This window comes from Carassius auratus, unplaced genomic scaffold (genome assembly GCF_003368295.1).
Source record: "Carassius auratus strain Wakin unplaced genomic scaffold, ASM336829v1 scaf_tig00024173, whole genome shotgun sequence".
In the NCBI taxonomy this organism is placed as follows: domain Eukaryota; kingdom Metazoa; phylum Chordata; class Actinopteri; order Cypriniformes; family Cyprinidae; genus Carassius; species Carassius auratus.
In genome coordinates, this window is record NW_020525323.1 from 515785 (window position 1) to 538812 (window position 23028).

Consider the following 23028-nt stretch of genomic DNA (forward strand, 5'->3'; position numbering starts at 1 on the left):
CTGTGTGTGTGTGTGTGTGTATACGGTGTATACTTACGAATATATAAATACACATGTATATAAGAAGGGAAAATGTTAGGTAAAATATTTATATATAAAATATATACACATTATATATAAAATGTTATTTATATACATACACAATAAATATACACAGCACACACATATATAGTATGTGAACAAACTTTTATTTTGAATGCGATTCAGGATTAATCGTTTCGCAGCCCTAATAAAAACAGTATCATAATGATGCTAAAATAACACTGGCTCTGGCGCCACAATAAGATGTGATGTCTGTGTTTACTGACAGCATGAATAGACGGATCAAAAGTCATTGATACAATTTATTTGTTTTACCGCTGCAGCTACAGGTCCTTTATCACTTGCTGCTGTTTAGATGGCAATAAAACATCTCACTCCTCCTGTGACTCTCCTACAAAACCATTACACGACAATATGTTACAATAGAACAGATGATAAATTATATTATACAGTCATAATGCCAACAAGTTGAGCACATATCCATAAAAGCAGCCTGCTCCCAGTAATGAGACAGTTTTGTAAATACACAGACACTATAACATGGAAAAATAAAAGGTCGTTATGCATGTTCACATGGTTAGTCCTCCACAATAAATGCATAATGAGTACATAATAACAGAAGAACAGGTGATACATGGTAACAGCCAAAGAAAATGGTTGAGACGAATGAGTTAGATATCATATGGATTCAAAAGTAAAACTAGTCTTGCATAATCAAATACAGTGATGTTCGCTAGCAGGGAGTCTTGTTTAGCAGAATCAGTGCCTGCCTTAACCATCACGGCCATCAAGAGCGCATTACATACATCTTAAAGCTTTCTTAGCCACCCCCACCCCCCAAAATGCCTGAGTATGCCTGCAGATTATTGACCATAACACCCAGGCTCTGCTACAAGACTGCACTATAGCAGTACTACTGAAATATTTCCAGCAGAGGTCACTAGCTCACAGATGAGAGAAACCGTAGAGTCAATTCTCTAACCCTAATCAAAAAAATATAGGCAGGAATAATAATGATAATAGCTGGGGAAAAACTAAAGAGAGAGAGAGAGAGAGAGAAATGTGTAGTCAGTTCAAAAATGGCCGCAGCTCTGCATTTAAAAAGGACAAGCACGGTCACTTTGGTAACTACTATTGGTGGCAAACGCTGCCATCTTGTGCTTAACTGGTTGAAGTAAAAAGTGTAGACACAGCAAGCCACACCAAACACCAAAGTCTAGGCGTTCTCGCTTTAAACGGACTGCTAATTGATAAACTATATTTATAGTCTAGTCTAAGTCTCATTTAATGATAAAACCGTGGCCAAAATCAATTCATGAATACAGAACAATGCAAATAAACCACAGGTTTCTAGCTGTAGAAAGATGCGTATGACCCCTAACATACATGTATACCACATATTCAACAAACAAAAAGAGGACTCCTCCCACACTATAACCTGTCTTAGCATGTCCACTCATTCTTGTAACACTATAAGCCAGTTAGCCACCTCGAATACAGAACTGAAGATTTTGTTAACGGCAAGCTCTGATACACGCTTGTTTCCCCCCCCCCCTCCCCGACGTACATGAACAGATTGCATTAGGAAGCAGGGATTAGTGATACAGCTGTCAGTTCTAACAGTAAGATGCATTAGGACCTGATGAAGATATACACTCATTTCCTCCTGTTTCCCTTTGCTCCTTCCATACATGCGTAGACGTATATTAAATATAAAAACGTTACTGAAACGATCACATTTCAGATTGTTGGATACTCCGAGAGAAGCGGATGAAAACTAATCATTAGTATGGATTAGCTGTCGAATATGGTGCTGTGCAAATAGTGAGCCGTACTGAGTCGAAAGAACCCATTCACCCAATAAACATCGTCTCGGGATTGTGAAAGAGTAAAAAAAAAAAAAAAAAAAAAAAACAGGCTTCGGTATAAAAGTTAAGCTGTATTATGATATGCAAACCAATCCCGTCATGCATTACAAAAGAAGAGGAAAAAAGAACAACTCTCCACTTCAGTATGAAGTTCATCTTTTAATGCATCAGGTTTGAAACCATTCACACATGCAGTTCGCAGACTCCCTCCTAGTCCTCGGCTTTGCTCTTGTCTTAGTGAATGGTTTCCCATTGCTTCTCGCACTAAGGACTAACGGTAGGCCAACAGTCAAAAGCAGATAAACCAGAGCATGTGCAAAATCCCTGCTTAGAACATCAAAATCATTTCCATGTAAACTGATAGAGAGTCCTCTAAACTGTCTACTTAAGCGTACTGTAAATACACATAGTGTATATGCACTGCGTAGAACGTACAGGCTGCTTCGATTAAAATGGTTAGCTTTATCTAGCAAGCTGCTTTCAAAGACTAGAAATTAGAAAAATTAAGAGGAACCAGTACTCCTAGTTTCAAGCCTCTGATAAGAAAAGGTAGCCATCAAAAAAAAGAAAGTTAAAAACAGGAAGGTTGCTCCCGGGAAGAAAATCTCCTAGACGCTGTATCGCTGATTCTTTTTAGGAAATTTAGAAAAGAATACCAAATCGTCGTATGGTACCAATTTCTTACAGGAGAGGAAGGGAATCTCCTGCCAGTGTAAAACCTGTAAACACCACTGCTACTCCCAAAAGTCTCAAAATAGCACACAGGTTTGGCAGAACACAATAGACTACGATGTCTATGCCATAGGAACAGGGATGAGAGAGAGAGAGATTGTGTGTTTCGGGGAGGCAAATGTTGTTCCTCACAATAAGAAGGGGTTGGTTGTGCCGGCGGCTTGTGTTGCTGCGCCTGTGGGCGGCAGCCCTACGCTCATGAGCGGCTGGGGCAGGGACATGGAGGCTGGGATCCCCATGTTTGGAATCTGGCTCACCGGCCCGAGAGGAGCCATACCGGCCATGGGTACGACTGAGACGGGACCGGCTGGGGGCAATGAGGACAGAGGCAAGGGCTCGTTGCTTCTCTGGACCATGCTGAAGCTCTGTCCGCTCAGGCCCATCATGGGACTGACTCTCATCTGGTTGAGGGTGGGTGGCTGTGGCTGGTTCACCTGGAAGGGGTTGACCTGAGCTGCAGGAGCTGAAGCTGCTCCTGAGACTGAAACGAGACCAAAGGGAGGTACAGGTGAGTACAATCAGGCTATCTGCAGGGTGTTTCAAATCTAACTTAAGGCTTTGTAATTAAACTAATACTCTATTCAGAACAAACCAATACGGTCTCAAAAGCTGCACATTTTAAAATGCTCTAAATGGGTTTTTAATAAAAATTTTATGAAATCTATTCCAACATATCAATGCATACAAACAGGTTGAACAACATCAGATTTTCGCAGAGACAGTAATAATGTCATTAAAGAAAGACAGAATACACATTGAGCTGATACTAGTCAAATCTAATCTACTGAATGTATATAGTGTATATATTTACAGCATATTACCATATGAAGAACTTAAACATTGTCGTATTCTTTAATACAGTACAATTACGAGCAGAGGTACTCTCGATAATGGCAGAAGATGTGATTTGAAAGAAGAATTCTCGAGTCAAGTCATGATTTTTGTTTTCTTTGAGCACAAAATGTATTCTCATAGCTTTGTAAAAGTGCAGTTGAACCACTGATGAAGCATGGATTGTTTTATCCACGTCCGTGCTACCTTTCTGGATCTGGGAACATTTCAGCTGCACTGCCTTTGGAGGGACAGAAAGCTCTGGGATTTCATCAAAAATATCTTGATTTGTGTCGATGAACGAAGGTCTTAAGGTTTGGAACGATGTAAGGGTGAGTTATTAAATGACAATTTTCATTTTTGGGTGAACGATCCCTTTAAAATGATAAATGACCTTTAATTTTATAAAACTTAATTTCGAGACCCCAGTAAATGTACAAGTGTTCTCCTAGAAATATGTAATTGGGTTAAGGTTACCTCCACCGAGGAAAGGGTTGGAGACTGGAGCCTGCTGGGGAGGTTTGGTGACCAGAGAGTCTAGGTTGACAAGTGCGGCATTGGGACCAAGGAAAGACTCTGGAGTTTTTCTGGTTGGGCCACTCGGTACGTCAAACAGATCAGAGCCTACAGACAAACTGGCCTGCGATGGCAAGGCGGAGCTTCCTCTACCATCACCTGGAAAATAAACATCACATCCTCATATCATTCCTAAACAATAGCCTTTCTTTTAACTAGTAAACTGTAGTAGTCAGTATTTACCCGTCACAGCTGAGGAGCGAAGACTGTCAAACTCAGAGAGGTCCTCCCTGGAAGTACCATTTGTTGTGGAGAAAAGATCAAAGCTACCCACTGAAGGATGACAGTTGGGATTAAAATTTTAAAGTAAAATAAGAGAACAGGCTTATTTCTCAGTGTAACAAATACATTTTAACGTGAACTTACCTGTGGCAGGGGCTTTAGGGCGAGTGGCAGGTACTGGGCACCAGGGATCAGCAGCTGCAGGAGCCGGGGTCGACCCCCAGGGGTCACTACTTTTCAGAGGAGCAACTGATGAAGAGGCACTGGGAAGACCCCAGGGATCCACAGGAGCAGCTGGCTTAGGGGCTGCACCTGGAAGTTACACACACCTGTGTTAAGTAACACTACAATGAAAAACCACTGCCACTCCCCTTGCTCTGACTCCGATCAAAAATGCCTTTTTTAGAGCTTATAAAAAAATTAATCAAACCCCAATGAGTTGCAATATAATGGAACTAGCAGCATAATATGAAAGCAGAATGAAACAGATTAAAAAAAACGTTTCTATCCATTGCTTTTTGACTGAATAGAAGCTTTGAATGAGAGCCTTAGTCTGCCATTTCACAGGAAGACCGATTTATGACATTTTGATTTAAAATGACAAAGTTATATAAATACAAATGCACCGATGTATTACATGATGCACTGAACTAAGCACAACACAATTAAGAGCATACTGATATAAATGAGAAGGCCACAGAATTACTGTCATCTCATCAGTTATATATCTTCACCTTTAATAATTAACTTCCTAAGAACAGAAGCCAAACGGACCAAACCTGTGCAAACTATGATATGACAGGAAGAGAAAAAATAACTATTTGAAGACAATCAAAAAGTTTAAGATCAATTATATATACCACAAAAATCTGAAATCAATCCATTATTTTAAATCTACTGGCAATCCTAAAATTATATTAAAAACAGTAGCAACAAGAGAAACTATTTTACTAATGAGTGTGACAGGCAAGTACAAGTAAAATGGGAGTGAAGGTTATTGAAGATACAGTGAAACTTTTGTTCGAATCGGCAGTATTTGCGGTTTCCACTTCAAGAGGACATACACACTTGCCTCAGTGCTTCTCTCCATACGCTTCATAACTTTAGTCCGGCTTAAACTTAAAAGAACTAAGCTGTTGGAAGAGGAACCCAGTGCTCTCTCAACCAGTGCAGATCTGAATACAGTCTCTCAGTTTTGTTCACACTGGAATGCACAACGAGCGGTCTTGCTACATTACTGAGCTGCCACGAAGAGCTACAGGCCCAAACCACATTATGAAATAGAGTCTGAGGGGGAAGTGGGGCTCTAAAAGAAAAGTGGGCTTTTGGTTAACAAGTGGTCCTCACATTCTGACCAATAACTTTTTTCTGTTGATAAAATTTAATTCAAATCTGCCTTTAGTTGTAACAATGAAGCTAATATCTATTATGCAAATGGCCCTGGTGGGATAAGTGCCCTTTTTTTTTTTTAGTTCAAAGCCTAATGTAATCAGCACAGCAGGAAGCTGATCTGATACAAACTGTTGTCAATGTGCTATTATTAGCCACTGCCAAATGTGATCTTGTATGTGGGTGTTTACTTGAGAAACTAGCTAGTGTCTGTGAGTGTATATGCCTTCAAGATAATAAAACTAAACAGTGTCTGTTTTTAGAGATATATTGCTCATCCATTTGACAATTTATTACACACAATATTTACGCGTTTTCTCCAAAATGGTATAAAAGGGTGATTTTTTCCACTCCTGACGAATCATTAAATTCATTTCACTGCTGCCAAGCAGATATTTAAATGTAAATTAACACAAGACCAAGATGGACGAGTCTATTGACACTACATGATTGCCAACCAAAGGTGCTTTATAATCATCATATTTACAATCTAACGGATATTGTCAAACCCAAGTTTGTGTGTGTCTGTTTACCGTAGGACTGCCAGGGGTCTGAGGCGGGGCCTGCTGCTGCAGCACCTGCTCCCCAAGGGTCCGAGGTTTGATCGGCAGGGCCCTCCAGAACAGAGTCCATCATATCCATCAGAGAAGACTGTGGAGGCTACACACACACACGACATACGAGATTAGCGCCCACAGATATATCTCACCATCCAAAGCTATCACATCAGCTTTAGTGAATAAGAACTTGGAAGCTGATCTGAACATAAATACTCACATTACGAGTAAACAAGTCTACATGCAAAGAAAGGGAAAAAGAAGTGCATTCAAGAGATTAATGAAATGGCTTTCTGGTGACATTATTTAGCTTACAGAAGTATAAACAAAAACCAGTAGTATAGTTTAGGATTACAAAGTAATCAGAATTTAGGTAACTGAACATATTCAGGTAACTTACATTTGGAAAGTTGACATTGTGGAGTGACAGGTTATAGCCCATCTAAACTTGATTAGCTCATTAATTAAGAGACTACATGAAATATTTGAACTTAATATATTTGTCACACCATATGAACAGCTAATAAAAACAAGATAAATATATCTATAAATATATATAAATTGGCCTCTAAATACACTCCTGGTCAAATATATGGGGTCAGTGATACTCTTTTACAGAAATGAATACTTTTACTCAACAAGGAAGTATTAAATTCATCAAATGTGATGGTGAAAACATTCTTAAAGTTACAAAGGTTTCAGATTTCAAATAAATGCTTTTTTTAAATAAACTTTCTATTCAAGTGTATCAAAGTTAAGCAGATCATTTGTTTTCAACATTTATAATATTAAATATGACTTAAGCATTGAAACATCATATGAGAATGATTTCTGAATGATCATGTGACACTGAAGACTGGACTCATGGCTAATGAAAATTCAGCTTTGTATCACAGGAATAAATTGCATTTTAAAATATATTTAAATAGAAAATATTTTAATAATTTAATGTACGTGCACACAAATAGTAATATTTCACAATATTACTGTTCTTACTGTATTTTTGATCATATAAATTGAGCATAAGAGAAAAATGGCCAAACATTTGGGCAGTGGTGTATTTGCATATTCAAATTTAACCTAATAAATAAAGTCAAAATATTGAGTGAAAAAAACAAGTCTGCTCTACTTCTGTACAAAAGTTTTTCTCTACTCTTACGTTAGCTAGCATCATTAAGCAATTTGGCTCTTGAAGACTTTCAATATGATGCACGATATGTACAGTTCCTATACAGTACATTCACAGGGCTGTGAAGCTTGACAGTTGCCAATCATCCTGTGCTTTGATATTTGAAACAACACAGAATGAACATTCAGCTAAAATGTCTCTGTTCTACAGAAAAATGAATATCAAACAAGTTTGGAATGACAAAAGGATGATCAAATGATGACCATTTTCATCTCTGGGTGTACGGTCCCTTTAATAAATGACCATGCAGGGAAGTAAGGGATGTGTAAACCTTCTGCAGAGTTTTGTGTGGCCCCAGATTCAGTTCAGGCCTGCTGATGAGTTGAAGCGCTCAGAGGCTACACCTACCTCTTTCTTCTTCTTGGCTATTTTCCCTGTGCTGGAGTCTTTGCGGCTTTCTTCCAGAGCCATCTGCAGTCGTAGGTCATCACCACGACGCATCCTCTCCTCCTGAACAACCACACACAGACACACAAAAGAATCCATGTTACATCACACACATTATGGCCTACGTGCCGTCTGCTGAATCACAGCATGAGCCTCCCGCCCTGCGTCCTGTGATGATACAGCCCTGTTGTTGTGATTCATGGTGATTCAGCATCAAAATTCAGTTAACTGAGGCCCGTAAAAATCTGCAGATTACACAATACACATTAAAGCCAATACTCAGAATTCAGTTAGCAAACCAAGAGACACATCCGACACTGTTTCCTCAACGGGTCCATTTCAAAAGGGCAGAGGAGATGGGAAGGAAGCTAGAAATGTAAAATATGTCAGTGGGAAGTAACAGAGGATAGGCTGTAATCTAATCCCTATGTTAATTTGGTGGAAGTAACTTTATATTTGGTTAGCCATATGTGAATATTCACAACAATTAAAGCTTACAAGCTGAAAGGGGAGCAAGAACAGATCGACCTGCAAATCAAAACATTTGAGCAATTATTTGAATAAAATGTTGTTTCAATAAACACTCCAAGTGATCATCTTGCAAAACCCGGAAATTATCAGCAATCAAACATGGGTTAAATGAGGCTGTAGTGCAAGCAAAGCCCCTTTTAAAGAGAGCCATTTCACTTAATCAGTGATCATTTCTAATGCTGCTACATGCAGGACATTTTAGTGTAGGACTGAAACACGAAAGATTTATGCAAGAGACAAAGACGACAGAAAAAGCAGAAAAAGCTGAGATAAGTGATGCACTTTCACCATTTCACCACAAGCCTCATTATATCAACAGTTAGAATACTACTGTTCCCATATCCTCATAATGATCCCAAATCTGGGACATCTGACGGACATCTCATACAATTATGTCCATTTTTTAAACGACCCCTAGTTAACATCAAGATCTGACGGGGTAAGGAGCTCACAGAATGAATCACAATCCCTATAATAGACACCTGTCAGTTATACACTGAGAGGCAGGTCTAAGAGGAGCCAATAACTAATTAACATGCCTGCTTTTTTTATTTGTAAATTCATCCCAGATGTCCAAGCGCACACACAGTTCCTTCACATTAATTTTACAGCACCAAGCATATTCAGAGACTTCAGGAACATTATATTTCCTACTGTATCAGCTGCCCCACTTCATCACTTTTATAAGACATGTAAGATGCGGTTTTAAACCCCACTGAGACAGATGTGTGGTTGTATGGCTTCCACACTAATTTGCAAGCTTCCCAAACAATATGCTGTTGCTGGTCTGGCCCCATGTTGCAAGAAAAGGACAACTAGGTATATCTGTGTAAGATGTTAGCCAGCAGAAGGTCAGATTTCCTTTTTCTTGATACCATGCCAATTTGAAATATAAGTACAGTGAGAGTGGCTTTCATGTGATGCAAATAACCCTCAGCTTGCAATTAGAAAAGAAACATTTTCCTAGAAATGGAGTAACCGTATCACCATAGACTAAATATACAGTGACACGGTTAGTATATGTAAAAGAGAGACACAGTAATGTAAACCTGTCCACATACAAATGTGTTCACTCCTGAATCAGCTGTTCAAAGCTGTAAATAGAAATAATAAAAAGCATTCCTCTGTAAAATTGGTTTGAGTAGCAAAACATATTAGTAAATAACGTTACTTTTAAAAACTTTTCTTTGCCAACAATAATAACAATAATAATAATAATAATAATAATAATAATGTACAAAAAGAAAAATGTATGATCTCTCCAAGTCATAGCCAATGCATCAATGTATTAAACAACAAAAAAGTCAACAATTAAAACATTAAATAATTTTTCTTCAAGATATTAAAAAATGTTTCAGAAGTATAAAAAAAGAAAAGAAAAAAAGCTACTCCTATAAGCGTTAATTTTGGAATGGGAGATTAGTAGGCTGTATGTGCTCACTGCATTGTTTTCCCAACTGTCACTCTGTAATTTATGTTCATACCAAGGCCGATTTGTTATATAGACAGAAGCTAAACATATTTCAAATCTGTAAAGCTTTTGTATTAATGTTTTCATCAAAAACCTTAATTTCTTTCTGACTGAGGAAAGAAAAACACGAACATCTTGGAAGAAATGGGGGCGAGTAAATTATCTGGAAATTTTAATTCTGGAGTGAGCTGATCCTTTAACGTACATGTGTGCTTCTAGTTAGCCCTACCCAACAATAGAACTCATTGATCCAAAATCTTTTTCATAAACGTACACCAAGCATCACAGTATTAAATCATATAATTAGCTGTAGATGCGTCACATCAGGCAGCAGTTTTAGAGTGGTATTAAGTGACATGATGTACCTGCTCAGCGGCCTCTCGGCTCATGGCAAGAGCCAGTTGCAACTGTAGCTCCTCTTCTCCACTCGTCTGAGGTCTGGCTTGCTCCAACTCTGAAGATGCATTGGGAGATGTGGCTAAAAACAAACAACATACACATATGATGATGACATTATCATTCAAGCACTGCACTGCTACTACACCCGGCTGGGTTATCTTAAGGCAGGACACGGGTGAGCCAACAGGCACACATTCAAATTACTATTGAGTGGCTTTTATCAGGCATATCACATCTGTCACCCAATGACTAAGTTGTTGTTTAAAGAGGTCAAAGTGAATACTGAATGAACATCCATGAGAGTGTTGCACGTGCCAGGCCAGAACGAAGGAGCCAAACTGGGTAAATCACAACAGCCTACTGATAATAAGCTTGCTGCTAAACCAGCGGACAAGAGTACATCAATACTAATTGGATTAGGCCAAGCCATGTGTTTAGAAAACACAAGTATCTCTAGCCATTTCGGAGCACATTGAGAGCCAAAATACCTTAGAAAGTACAGTTCACAAGGCCAGAATTAACACTACGCTCAGAACAACCACAACTTCTCAAATTATAAGCACGACACACGCGACAAAATAAGCTACAAGTTTATGTTAAGGTTTTGATGTTTTAAGTCACCATCATTAGTCTAGGCATTTTTGTTGTAAGCAGCATCAATCAATAAACTGCTTGTCTGTAATCCATAAGATCTCTGACAGCCATTAGGCCTAGTCTTGATGTATCACTTCAGTAACGATCAGAAACACTGGACCTGGAGAATCTCAGTGCCTTTTGAAACACAAGCTTCCTGGTTTCTAAACCCTGAGGGACTAGAAATTACAACCAAAGGGCTTGAGTCTGTGGGAAAAGCAGCAGAGGCGAAGAGGGGAAATGAGGTAGTGTGGGCGTTGAGCTTCAGTGAGATCTCAGATGATATCACAAGTGCTTCCATTCCGCACCATGCCACCCTTACTGGGCTAAAATGGAAATATGACTCATATGCCAACTGCATGGTTCAAAATCAATTTCTCAGAATCATTATTTAAAAAGCAAGTTGGTTTTTCAATTCATAGTCAAAGATATTTTGTATGCAAGCAGACAGTCAGCGAAGGTACGGTCTCAAATCGTCTCAGCAGGCACAACCAATGGACTGCTTATCCATCATTTTGGGGCCGAGACCAAGACAATTCTATTAAAAGGGGTCATATGATGCAATTAAAAATTTTTTCTTTCTCTTTTGAGTGTTACAAGCTCTTGGTTCATGAAGAAGCTCTGTAAAGTTGCAAAGACTAAAGTCTCAAATCCAAAGAGATATTCTTCAAAGTTAAAACTCTGCCACGTCCCCCTAAAAGGGCTCATTCAAACAAGCCCCCACATGTCTATGTCACTATGTGGAAATATTTGAATGATGCCACCAATTTGTCCACCCAAAGAAAGGCAGCGTGGTTTCAGTAACCGCAGTTAGCATTAAAGCAGCCGTGTCAGGGAGATGATGTGTGTACCTAGGTAAAAGCAAAAGCACTTTATTTGGCCTTAGATGCATTTAGGAATCTTTAAGATGACTTACAACAGAACCTAGAAGTGGAAGTACTTCTAACTTTGCTACAACAATCTGCCGCTTCTGAATCAGCTACTGTATGTATGTTTTGTTATTAGTTTAAGTATTTGCTGTTGAATGTTCAAATGCGGGGTTTTGCACATAGCGCGTGTGAGAGAGAGAGAGAGAGAGAGAGAGAGAGAGAGAGAGAGAGAGAGAGAGGGTCACACAGTGGGGTCAGCTGTATTAACTGTCTGTGGCTTGTGTACTGCAAACACATACGAGCTTCATCACCGTGTCCATCACGCAACTCTGTTCCCCATTTGGCTTGAACTGATGGTAAAACTAAGGACATTATTAACTGTCTTTACATTTATTTTGAAAGATGAAGCATGCGATTATTGAAAGGGACGTTACATTTCTGACGAGTGCTCGTGGTGTTCAGCCAATCACAGTGCACTGGCTCCATTGGCCAATCAGAGCAGACTGCCTTTGTCGGAAGGAGGGACTTTGTAGAAAACGACACATTTGAGAGAGACTATTAACTAATAGTCAAGTGTTTAACTACATAGTCCAATAGTTATATCAGTTATATGTGAAATTTATATTCAGTTGTATTCGAAATGTTTCAAAATTTGGCCAAAATTATTTTTAAAGAAAATAACTGGTGTCACATTGTTTGTCAAATTCATTTGTAACCATGGTTTAAGCATAAACAAAAGTATATATATATAAAAAAAAAAAAAAAAAAAAAAAAAAAGCACCAATGTTTTTGCAGTTTGGAGACATGAGGAAAGTTTGGCTGCATTACGTTGGTTGAGAAAGGCATCCAGAATCTATTTTAAACAAGGTCAAGATCTTTCCTGAGCTATTGGTTTAATGTGTTGTCATGTGGCCAAGAGGGTGCCATCCACTGCTCTGAAAACTAAACCTAGGATCTAAGAGAAATGGTAAACAGCTTGACATTTCAGTTATGCAGCTTTAAATACCTTGTCTTGGATATGTGCACCTGTTAATGTCTTACACACAGTTCACCAACAAAATGAGGTTTTTATGTACATGAAACTGATAATGGGGGAGTCTTCAGTGTAAGCAAAAGCTTAAAACGACAAAAGGTGCACATAAGGGGAAAAATGCTTGTTTTGACGTCTGATGATGACTTCATATGAAGAGGTTTCTAATTTAGAAACTAAAAAGGTTTTAGAGGTTTTCCGTCAGCGGTTTTATACGCAGTACATTCACACGACTACAGAACTAATACACAGCATTAAGGCTGGGAAAATAAATTGGTGCATCACGAATAAAGAAATAATTCAACACCGATTCTGAGATTTTCTGAATCCATCGGCCAAATATAGGTTTGGAACTACATCAGTGTATGTAAATAATTATAATAAAAAAATTTGATTGAACTATTGCTTTACATGATCAGTGAAAGACAGACCATAGAATGATCGGTGGTTCTAGATCAAGAAAACTACATGCCAGAAAATCATTCTAAATAAAAAGTTTCTATCATAACACTGAATTAATTTTACAAACCAACAAAATCACATCTTAACGTTTAGCACTCCTATCCTAATTTTCCTCAGTCTGATGAAGTGTGAACTACATGTGACTGGCAGCCCATTTACACTTTCTGGAGAAACAATACCAGGAAACTAACAGAGGAATGCAAATTGTTCCTTTTTGTTAATGACTCAGCCGTTTACGCCCTCTTTCATGGAATAAAGCTCGCCATACACTTTTTCCATCTTCTCCTTAATCCAACACATTAATGCATTTGATTACACTAGGAGAAGGTCATAAAAAAAAGTACTTTCAACGGTTAGATTTTGGATAATGATAAAACATTTATTGGCTGACTTTGAGCATATTATCAAATTCTTTTTTTTAACACTGTATAAAAGACGCAGGGGGTAATAGCTAAAAAGGAGAGAGAAATGTGTAACTTCCTCCGTGAAGCACAGGGCAGAGATAAATACCTCTGGGAGTTCAGGAATTCTGTCTTCCTGTAAAGAGCTGAGGGAATGGGGAGGGGCGTGGATGACACGCAGCTGTCCAGGGCAGACGTACAGACACTGAGTGCTGCAGGGAGGCACAAGAGAGGATGTGTCTCCTGCAGGGTAACAGCAGACAATCAGTTTCCTGGTCTGCAGCGTAAAGAATCTGCACCATGCAGTTTGAGCTCCAGGTGTGCAGCGTTTCTCAAAATGAATACGACAAAGTTGATTCTTTTACAACCACACCAGCAAAGATTTAGTTGTTGGTATTGACAACAACATTTCAGAGACAATAAGAAAAGATCAGCAGGCTACCAACCTTTTATTGTCGGTAAAGGGCTTAATGTGGTCCTCAAGAATAATGTAGCCTGTAACATTAAAAAAAGCTTCAGTCCAAGAGCTACAGCGAATGACCCTGCTAACCTACCCCACAAAACACAAAACTGACCATTAAACTAGTCTTAATGGTATAGTTCACCCAAAAATTTAATTTCTTTTATCATGTGATGCACAGGAGCCGGCGTTCTGATTAGGGCTGCATGATATATCATTTCAGCAACGATATCGTGTCGCAATGTGCGCATCTACGATAGTCACATCACAGGATGTGTAATGTTCAGCATACTGACCATTTTCTTTGCTCACACATAGACACAGCGTCACAGGACGAGACGTCTGCCGTGTCGTGCAACAGCTGAAGTCTGTCTGCACTGGAGTCGACAAATTAACCATTAAAATCATTTGAACTTTGTGTCAGTACGTCATAAATAGAACACGGCATCAGTTTAATGTCAGAGATTTGTGGTGTCACGCCCCATCCAGTGTAGACAGCATTAATGATATTAATAGGTAGGCCATTTTCTTGCATCGCACTGCACCATTCACATCCAGTGTTAGACAAACCCTGCATCCCAATGTGCCTACCATCCACCCTACCTGCCCTAAATAGTACTGAAAATGGCGAATATCACATAGAATTCAGCATGGATAGTGTGCACATTGGAATGCAGGCACAGTGAGAGGCAAGCAGATGCATGAGAACTCTGAATTCAGTTCACTTTCGCTTCTATTAATGAAACATATGCGCCAAATTCTCAAAATGCATGTCTCTGCAAGTATCCTTGTAAACACATTTACTTGCGGGCTATTTGAAGGTAAACAATTGAGAAAGAAAATGGATGTGAGAATTTTGTAACTATAACAGATTTATTAGATTTAATTTATAGACTGTTTCATCGGCCGCACGCGCCTGGACCCAAGTTAACTTCCGGTCTGTGTTGTGTATATCGGTCTGGCTGCAGTGCCTTCTACAAACGCAGTTAAAGTTAAGGTGATGAGTAGACTGAAGTTGGGCTCAGGTGGTTGTGCTGCGGTTTGTGTTTTCCATACATTTATTTATTTTTGGAGACTCGCCACAAATTTTAAAACTGATCGATTTTCAAAAAGGCTTCGTTGAATAAACATTTTTATATAGCTGTTTTTCTGAAGGAGGACTTGCATGTTATATGCCTGATAAAGCAGCGTGTGAGCGTACCAGCTCTGCTTTGTTTACAGCTGTTACTGGGGAAACCTCGTGCTTTATGACTATGCTTTAAAACATCTCCTGCTGGCAAAGAATGAATTTGAATTTTCATTAAGTCCGCCTGATCCACGCAGCAAACATATTTTGTTTGTTATCCAAAAATATCTACTCTAGAGGGACTTGGCTGTTGTTATTGATTCTATTTGGAAGTCTACAGGAAGTTAGGTTAGGTCCACAAAAGCGTGCATGCACAGTAACGTTAGTTTATGTGGATGCCGTTGAAACCATCTATACAGTGAAGGCTTTGCATTGTTAGTTTTTCAATGTCTGTACCGGAATACTGTTAGACTTGCCTAATAAATGTAAAGCACTTTCATTTCATTTGTATCTTTGTTCTATTATATTTATTTTCTATACTCATTTACTCGTCTACAAAATCACCCCATCATTGATTTTTTCCCCCCCAAATAGAGCTATTCAAGTAATCTGGTGATTTTCTTTTCATATCGCAATATATAAATTTTGTGTGTTCAAGTCCTCCAGGGAAAGTTAGTATTTAAAAGTTTAGAAGTCAAAACGTCAGGTCCATTCAAGTCACAATGGTCAGAGTGCAAACATTCAGCAAGATTAATTAATTCTTATTTAAAATTATGTATAATGAAAGTGCATTAGGTGTGTTTTTTCTTTTTTTATATTTGCATTTAATTTATTAAATGCATTTTAAATGGAATAGTTACATATGTCATGTTTGTATGTATACCAGCTACTGGAAACTAGGGGTTTAAATAAAGTCTTTTAAAGCTTTCCACTCGTAATGATGACTGCGTTCAACATGTAAATATGATCTTTCCAACATGACTTCATCGCACCAAAAGTACCCATCAGCTGATGGCAATTGTTTTGGGGTGTTATAGGGATCCTACAGTGACAAGATGACACTAACCTCTTGCATTAAATGTACCCCATACCACAAAACCAGTCATAAGGGTCAATTTTTTGAAATTAGGATTTATACAATATCTGAAAGCTGAATAAATAAGATTTATATTAATGTATGGTTTGTTAAGACAGGACAACATTTGGCTGAGATGCACCCTTTTGAAAATCTGGAATCTGAGAAATAGAGAAAATCGCCTTTAAAGCTGTCCAAATTAAGTTCTTAGCAATGCATATTACTCATCAAAAATTAAGATGATATATTTACAGTAGGCAATTTATATAATACCTTCATAGAACATGATCTTTACTTAACATCCTAATGATCTTTGGCATAAGAGAAAAATTGGTAATTTTGACCCATACAATGTATTTTTGGCTATTGCTGAAAATATTTCTGTGTTACTTAAGACTGGTTTTGTGCTCCAGGGTCACATATCTCAGCTAATCTAACTTGGCTAGCAAGTTAACAAGCTAAAGAAACTTACATCCATGATATGATGCAGGTGAGCCCTCAGACTTGCCATACTCCTCTGAGTAGCTGGTGGAGAGGTTAGGCTGGCTGGAGCCACGGCCGAAGCTGATCTGATTGTTGCTGCCCACACTGGTGGCCACCTGCGCCATGCGCTCCTTAGTCTTCAGGGCCTGAGAGCGTTCGCCCTTCAGACGGTCATCATCCTTCAGTAGCACAACCAGCTGCTTCGACTTCTCCCTGACGTTGATGCCCTGGTCTTTGCCGTCCCGATCGATATATTGGAAATCTTTGAGCGTCTGTATGGCAAAGATGTTCTCTTTGCACTGCAGGGCCACTCGCTCGGAGCCCGTTTTGATCAGGTAGTCCAGCAGTGTTAGGGCCTTGTACACATGCCGCCAGTTCTTTCCGTGGTCATTCAGCCTCTTCCAAATCATGCTCATTATCTCTGAAAAGGCCACCACATTGTAAGTGAGGTCAGCGATCTCTGACATCAGAGAACTGGAAGGGCCCCATGGGTCATTGGAAGTCGCTTCCCTGACCTTCTTCTCTGGATCTGAATAGTTATTTACCACATTTTTCATCTGTCTCCGAATGGTTGAGCTTGGCATGGTGGCGTGTAGTGTTCAAATCCTTGAGAGTTGAAAAAAAAGAAAAGAAAAAGAAGTCTTGTGTAATAATTAGAACACACAATCTCCGTTTGAACGTTTTCTCTGTTACTCTGTGCCTGTTAAAACCATTTCCACAGAGTGAAGGAAGCCAGCTCGATGAATTCCTCCATTACCTGAAACACAAAACCAAAATGTCATACAGAAACGGAAAAGGTTCAAACCAGAAGCTAGTAAAAGATGCTAAGCACAATTAGACTGCATACAATCAAGTGCACATAAAAACAGTAAAAGCAATTATCCTGTTTGTTTTTCTTTCCACAAACATTACCCAAAAAGAAAGTGATGTGCTGATAACCATGGTGAATTGCACAAGGTGCATACAGAAGTTTAATGGTCCATTACCAAACTACACTTGCAGCTCCTTCAGTTAATACCACAATTCAGATAAAGATACATTTATCGCAGCGGTCCACAACACATCATACCACCCAGGTACACTTGGAGTAAAACATTACTGTGTACACACAGAGGGGCGGCTTAGTGTGTGAAGCGCTTCCTATTACTCATCTTTTACGGTAACACAACACTCATGTGGGAAGACATCTTATTTCCCAAAAGTAATTGCACCATACCATACTCACCATTACAATATTGCATGTAAAGTCAGTCTATGCTTGAACTCAGCACAAATGAAGCATCAAAGTCCTACTAAATATAAGTTTCCTGTCCTGAGCACACCATGACGCTTCAATCGCCAAGAAACCATCTCAACCCATCCCATAAATTCATTAAAAGCTACTGAAATGTGACTCCTGCTCTCCTGCGGAGGGGCCAATAGATCGCTGCCTTACAAGCAACCCCCACTGTCGCTCCCCCAAGCCTGCATTCACATGAATACAGCCATGGCCTAATGAAACATCTGCTGCTTTAATGACCAGTTCAAGCCCAGCACATCAGAAGAAGAGAGGGGCAACTGTATCACCACCGGAACAAAGCTCCAGTGGCTCTCACTGTGACGGGGGCCCAGGAAGCCAGCACACAGGCCCGGGTCTGTGTAAGGATGGCCTCCTCCATACTAAAAGAACAGGTTTGGCAATGTCCTGCCAATATCAAGGAGTCTCAGTGATCGGTCTTGAAGCAGCGCCAGAGACCGAGCATAGCAAGTCCTATGAGCAGCACTGGCTCTCTTTTTTCTACTTCGAGAAGACATGAACCCGGTCCAGGAAATCAGCTGAAGTAATACTAGGACACTTTAAAAGATGTAGATGCTTCAAAAGGACCCGATCTGCTTCTATAAAATACAGTTTTGATAACACTACTCTTGCACTACATGAAAATGCTGCTATTAAATATATTTTGGGGAACTGGCAGTGTTTTATCAACACCAGATCACTACAGAACTTCCTTATTCTGAGAACTGTTTATTACCTCCTTGAAATCTCCTTCAGTATTTGGTTAACAATATGTTCCTACTTAGCAGCAACACACTTTTATCACTAAAAATAAAACCAATGCCATTCTTTATACTTATTTACAATTGTGTTTTTCTACAAGTTTTTCTACAAGTAATACAATTATGAAAAACAGTAAACAAGTTTCACCCAAATATTAATTTGTCATAATGAATTTTACACATTTGGTAAATATGGAGATTTGATTTGATTAATTTATGCTAACTTTGACAAATTCTGTGACCATATTAAAATGTAAGCTATATATCCAGCACCTGGGGAGCAACTGGGGGTTCAGTGCCCTGCTCAAGAGAGCGCTGTTCATTCACTCCCTCCATCTACAACTCTTGCTAGCACCGAGACTCAAACCTGCGACCTTCTGGTAACTAGTCCAAGTCTCTAACCAGCAGTTGGGGGTTCAGTGCCTTGCTCAAGGGCACCTCAGTCGTGGTATTGCAGGCCAGAGACTCGAACCCACAACCCTAGGGTTAGGAGTCAAGCTCTCTAACCTCTAGGCCACAACTTCCCCACAAAATAAAAATACAAAAACCGAAGACCCCATTAGATGGTTTGACTGACAGTTGTCTTTCCTGTGTTGATTCATTTCATATTGAAATACGTGGTTTGGGTACAACGTACTTTATTTTTTAATTATGACACGTCTTCAATATTTTTGGTCCATTTTGCCAGAAGAGAAAGAGAAAAAAAACAACCCTAATGCAAACTGCACACAGGCACCAAAACGAAAATCAGCCCACACAACATAGGCAAAAAAAATAAATAAAAAAAATCACGGTGACCTTGATGCACACAGCAACTGTTCTGACCAATTCCTCCTAACATTTGACATACGCATGACACCCATGCAATGAATACTAATCCTGCATAAGAATCACCAACAAGTTCTGCAGAGCTGTGAAGGGACAGCTAACCCTGATAAGACTAAATCCAAACAAAAGACGAGCATGGCAAGTGCCAGCATGTCTCATGTTTTTAAGGATCCATTGTGGAAGCACCAAGGAAGGGTGGCAGAGCGAATCCCAACAGTGAAGAAAAAGCAGGCGTTAAGATTCTGCATGCTTAAACACTACAAGAATTAAGAGGGAGAATTAGGGGGTAAATGCACACATCTGTTGAATTACTCCATAGAAATCAGGCCTGCAGGGCGAACTGAAAAAGGTGGATGTTATGTAAGCCAGTGCTTGTGAGAACAGGCTTCTCCTCACAGGTAAACCAGCCAGTTCTGTCTCTTCCTATACATAATGCTTCAGAAAGCTTTCAACATCTAATGTATCGAATATTCTAGCAATATATCAGAAAGAAAAGACGTGACCAAAGGTAAACTCCACTTTGGTGACTAAATAAAGGCAGATGATCGGCTCTTGCTGTGCTGTCCTACAGAGACAGTGTCTAAATACAGGAAGCAAAACATTAAAAGATGAAGATGCATATGCTGCAGAAATTGATCACAGACACGGCTCCCCTCAATCACGGGTGTGTCCAGCAAGAGATCATAGGAGGAACTGTGAGAAATCTCCGTGTGATGGGGACAAAACCGCTCTGGTCACACGGTCCACAATCTGTGCAGTGTCGACAAAACAAACGCGTCAAACCACAAATCCGTCTTTACCAAAACTTAAGCAGCGGGTTTTTGACTAGACAGCAATCTCACAGACAAACTGTCAAAAAAACTAATCTGAGAACACCATAAATGTAAACAGAGAACAAAGTGTTTGGTTTCCATCTCAGGAACAGATTGAATAAACCAAAGTTAAGTCGTGGTGAAATATTTATATAAGACACTAAAACTAGACGAAATGCAATTACAGTTTATGCACCGAATGGAGGAAGATTACGGAAAGGAATAGAAAATCTGAGTTTACAAATATATAACCGTTACACAAACACAAACAATCCCAACGAGTATTGTTAACAGCAGTTTAACCAAACAAGGCCGGTCACAAATGCACTGAAGTAACTTATCCAGCCAGCTTTAGCACAACCAAACTAATAGAAAATGTACAGCTAGGGACCAAAATACAAAACAAACCTGGGCTTAACGGTCCTTGTATATTTTTAAATGTATAAAGTGACATTAACTACGTTAGCAAGCTGCAGAAACCACGACGAAAGTTTTCGTTAACTATGATAACTTTTTAAAAACTAAACTAATTTATGTCACTAATATAATGTTGCCGAATATGTTGTAAGCTTCAACGCATCAAGACTGTAGTGGATTGGCGTTTTATTTTTAAGCACACCGACTCTTTAAACGCTATAAAGTGAGTTTAAATATTAACGTTAGCCGTTTAGGCTAGCTGACTGTGGCTATCCGCCGACTTACTTGCTAATTTAATAAAATATCGTTCGTATTCCTTTCAGACCGTGAAGGAAATCGAGCTTTATCATAGCCTTTCACTTTAAATAAAGTGTTTAATGCAAAATTAGTTAAAGCTCAAGCCGAAATGATTGCAGTGCTCGGCGGAGATATCGCCACACTGAGAGAAGAGACTAGTAAACAAAACCAGTAACTTACCAAACCTCCTGTGCCGATGATGACCGGGGGTAACACCCGGCATAAGTACACACTACTCGTGTGAGAGAGATAGAAACTTTATTTTCTGAGACACGGTGTAGTCGACGTGTGTGTTGATGTGAACGGTAGTGTTAAGAGTGCTGGGCTTGTGTGTGTTCAACATGGCGCTCTGGATGCACATTCATCCTCCTCCGAGGGGCGAGACAAGCCAAAGGGTGTGACCAAGCTCACTGGGCTTCATTCGGAAAACTCATTTCCCAAATATCGTCTCTTTAACGCCACGGAAGTCGACCAAGACACCTATAAAGCGGTGTTCTTCTGAAATGAGTGTACACTTACCGTCATCGTGAGATAAGCGTGCTCTTGAGTTACCGAAACCGATAAACTCGGCGGAATGTGGCCCCCAAGTGGGCTTATATTGGAAACATCTGACTGTGACCCAGAGGGGGGAATGTTTCTAGGAAAAAAAGAAACTTCACGTTCTCGTCGTGTTTATAATAGCTCTGTCTCAGAGGAAGATGTACAGAGTGGACGACTCATAACAGTACAATATTACTCAACAACGTTTCCCTCATTTATGCAAAAAATGTAAAATAGCCTAATTTCCACCAAAACACCATGGTTATGGTTGATCAGGTAAAGCAATAAAAAAAAAACATAAATAATAATATACATATATAAATATAATATATAATTTTAATTATTAATATATTTAATTTTATTACATTACATAAGAGTAATGGCAACTGCATGCTACATTTAGTAACTGTTTAACTGTTAGTAAAAAGTGGTATTTTAGAGAAAACTAAAATATATATGGTTACTATGTTTTTCAGATTAAAAAAACAGACAGATGATGTGGAAGTTATCATTAATCTTTATGTAGGTAATATATTTGAAACTTATATTTTGGTGAAATAAATAACAGTAAGTAAGCCAGTGAATGAGTAAATAAATAATAATAATAATTATTTATAATAAAAATAATTATCATCAAATGGTTTAAAAAGTGAAAGAGACGTGACACAGCCAAGTATGGTGACCCATATGCAGAATTCATGCTCTGCATTTAACACATCCAAAGTGCACACACACACAAACACACAAACACACACACGCACAGAGCAGAGGGCAGCCATTTATGTTGCGGCGCCCAGGGAGCAGTTGGGCTTTGGTGCCTTGCTCAAGGGCACCTCAGTCGTGGTATTGCCGGCCTCAGACTCAAACCCACAACCTTTGGGTTAGGAGTCATACTCTCTGACCACTAGGCCACGACTTCCCCAAATTAATACAAAAATACCATAAATTAATACAATTTAGATCATTCTTTGACTAGACAGACTTTAAAGACAAAGAATCTGCTTCCCCTGTCAAACCAGACGATTACCAAATACAGACAAAAGACACTCAAGGTTTATGAACTTACTTGGACCCAGATGTAACATTAGAAACATTAGAATGAACGTAATTTGACGCTTTTTAGTAACTATGATGCCATTTTACTACTAACAAACATAATATATGTGTTACAGTGTGAATCTTTTATTTGACTGTTGGGAAAAAAAAAAACATTGGACACACACAGCTCAACTCATCAAAGAAGAATTCTTAGTGAAATGTGACGCATACATTGACGTATTATGGTCGGCTAGACTAGATTGAGTAGTATTAACACGAGTTCACCAGTAAGGGGCAGCATGGTGAAGGTTTTCCTGAACTAGACGTGTTCAATGATAAATCCTCTTTGGGGAAAGTGAAGTGAAACGACTTCTAAATCGTACAAT

At 39.1% G+C, this 23028-nt stretch overlaps 1 protein-coding gene across 3 annotated transcripts; it reads right to left on the bottom strand.

The window, feature by feature from the left end:
- Nucleotides 1–167: 167 nt before the first annotated feature.
- epn2 (epsin 2) lies at nucleotides 168–21655 on the bottom strand. 3 transcript variants are annotated; one of them, XM_026250395.1, is made up of 9 exons: nucleotides 21584–21655; nucleotides 16663–17430; nucleotides 10161–10273; nucleotides 7755–7856; nucleotides 6194–6320; nucleotides 4416–4583; nucleotides 4233–4322; nucleotides 3951–4148; nucleotides 2771–3123 (listed from the first exon to the last, which is right to left on the bottom strand). In XM_026250395.1, the coding sequence occupies exons 2-9, from the start codon at nucleotides 17255–17257 to the stop codon at nucleotides 2771–2773; spliced, it is 1746 nt and encodes a 581-aa protein (XP_026106180.1). In that variant the 5' UTR covers nucleotides 17258–17430; nucleotides 21584–21655. The 3 variants fall into 3 exon arrangements, with proteins under 3 accessions (XP_026106182.1, XP_026106180.1, XP_026106179.1); XM_026250394.1 differs by lacking the exon at nucleotides 21584–21655 and adding an exon at nucleotides 21245–21542; XM_026250397.1 differs by lacking the exon at nucleotides 21584–21655 and having other exon boundaries at nucleotides 168–3123; nucleotides 16663–17257.
- Between the last annotated feature and the right edge of the window lie 1373 nt (nucleotides 21656–23028).

What these genes read in the sequence shown, in the direction of transcription:
- epn2 (XM_026250397.1), bottom strand. Translation starts at nt 17,257, where the DNA reads ATGCCAAGCTCAACCATTCGGAGACAGATGAAAAATGTGGTAAATAAC. An exon ending in ACCTGCATCATATCATGGAT is followed by an intron (nt 10,274 to 16,662) that starts GTAAGTTTCTTT and finishes GTTTGTTTTTAG; the next exon opens with CCACATCTCCCAATGCATCT. An exon ending in AGACCCCTGGCAGTCCTACG is followed by an intron (nt 4,584 to 6,193) that starts GTAAACAGACAC and finishes TGTAACTTCCAG; the next exon opens with GTGCAGCCCCTAAGCCAGCT.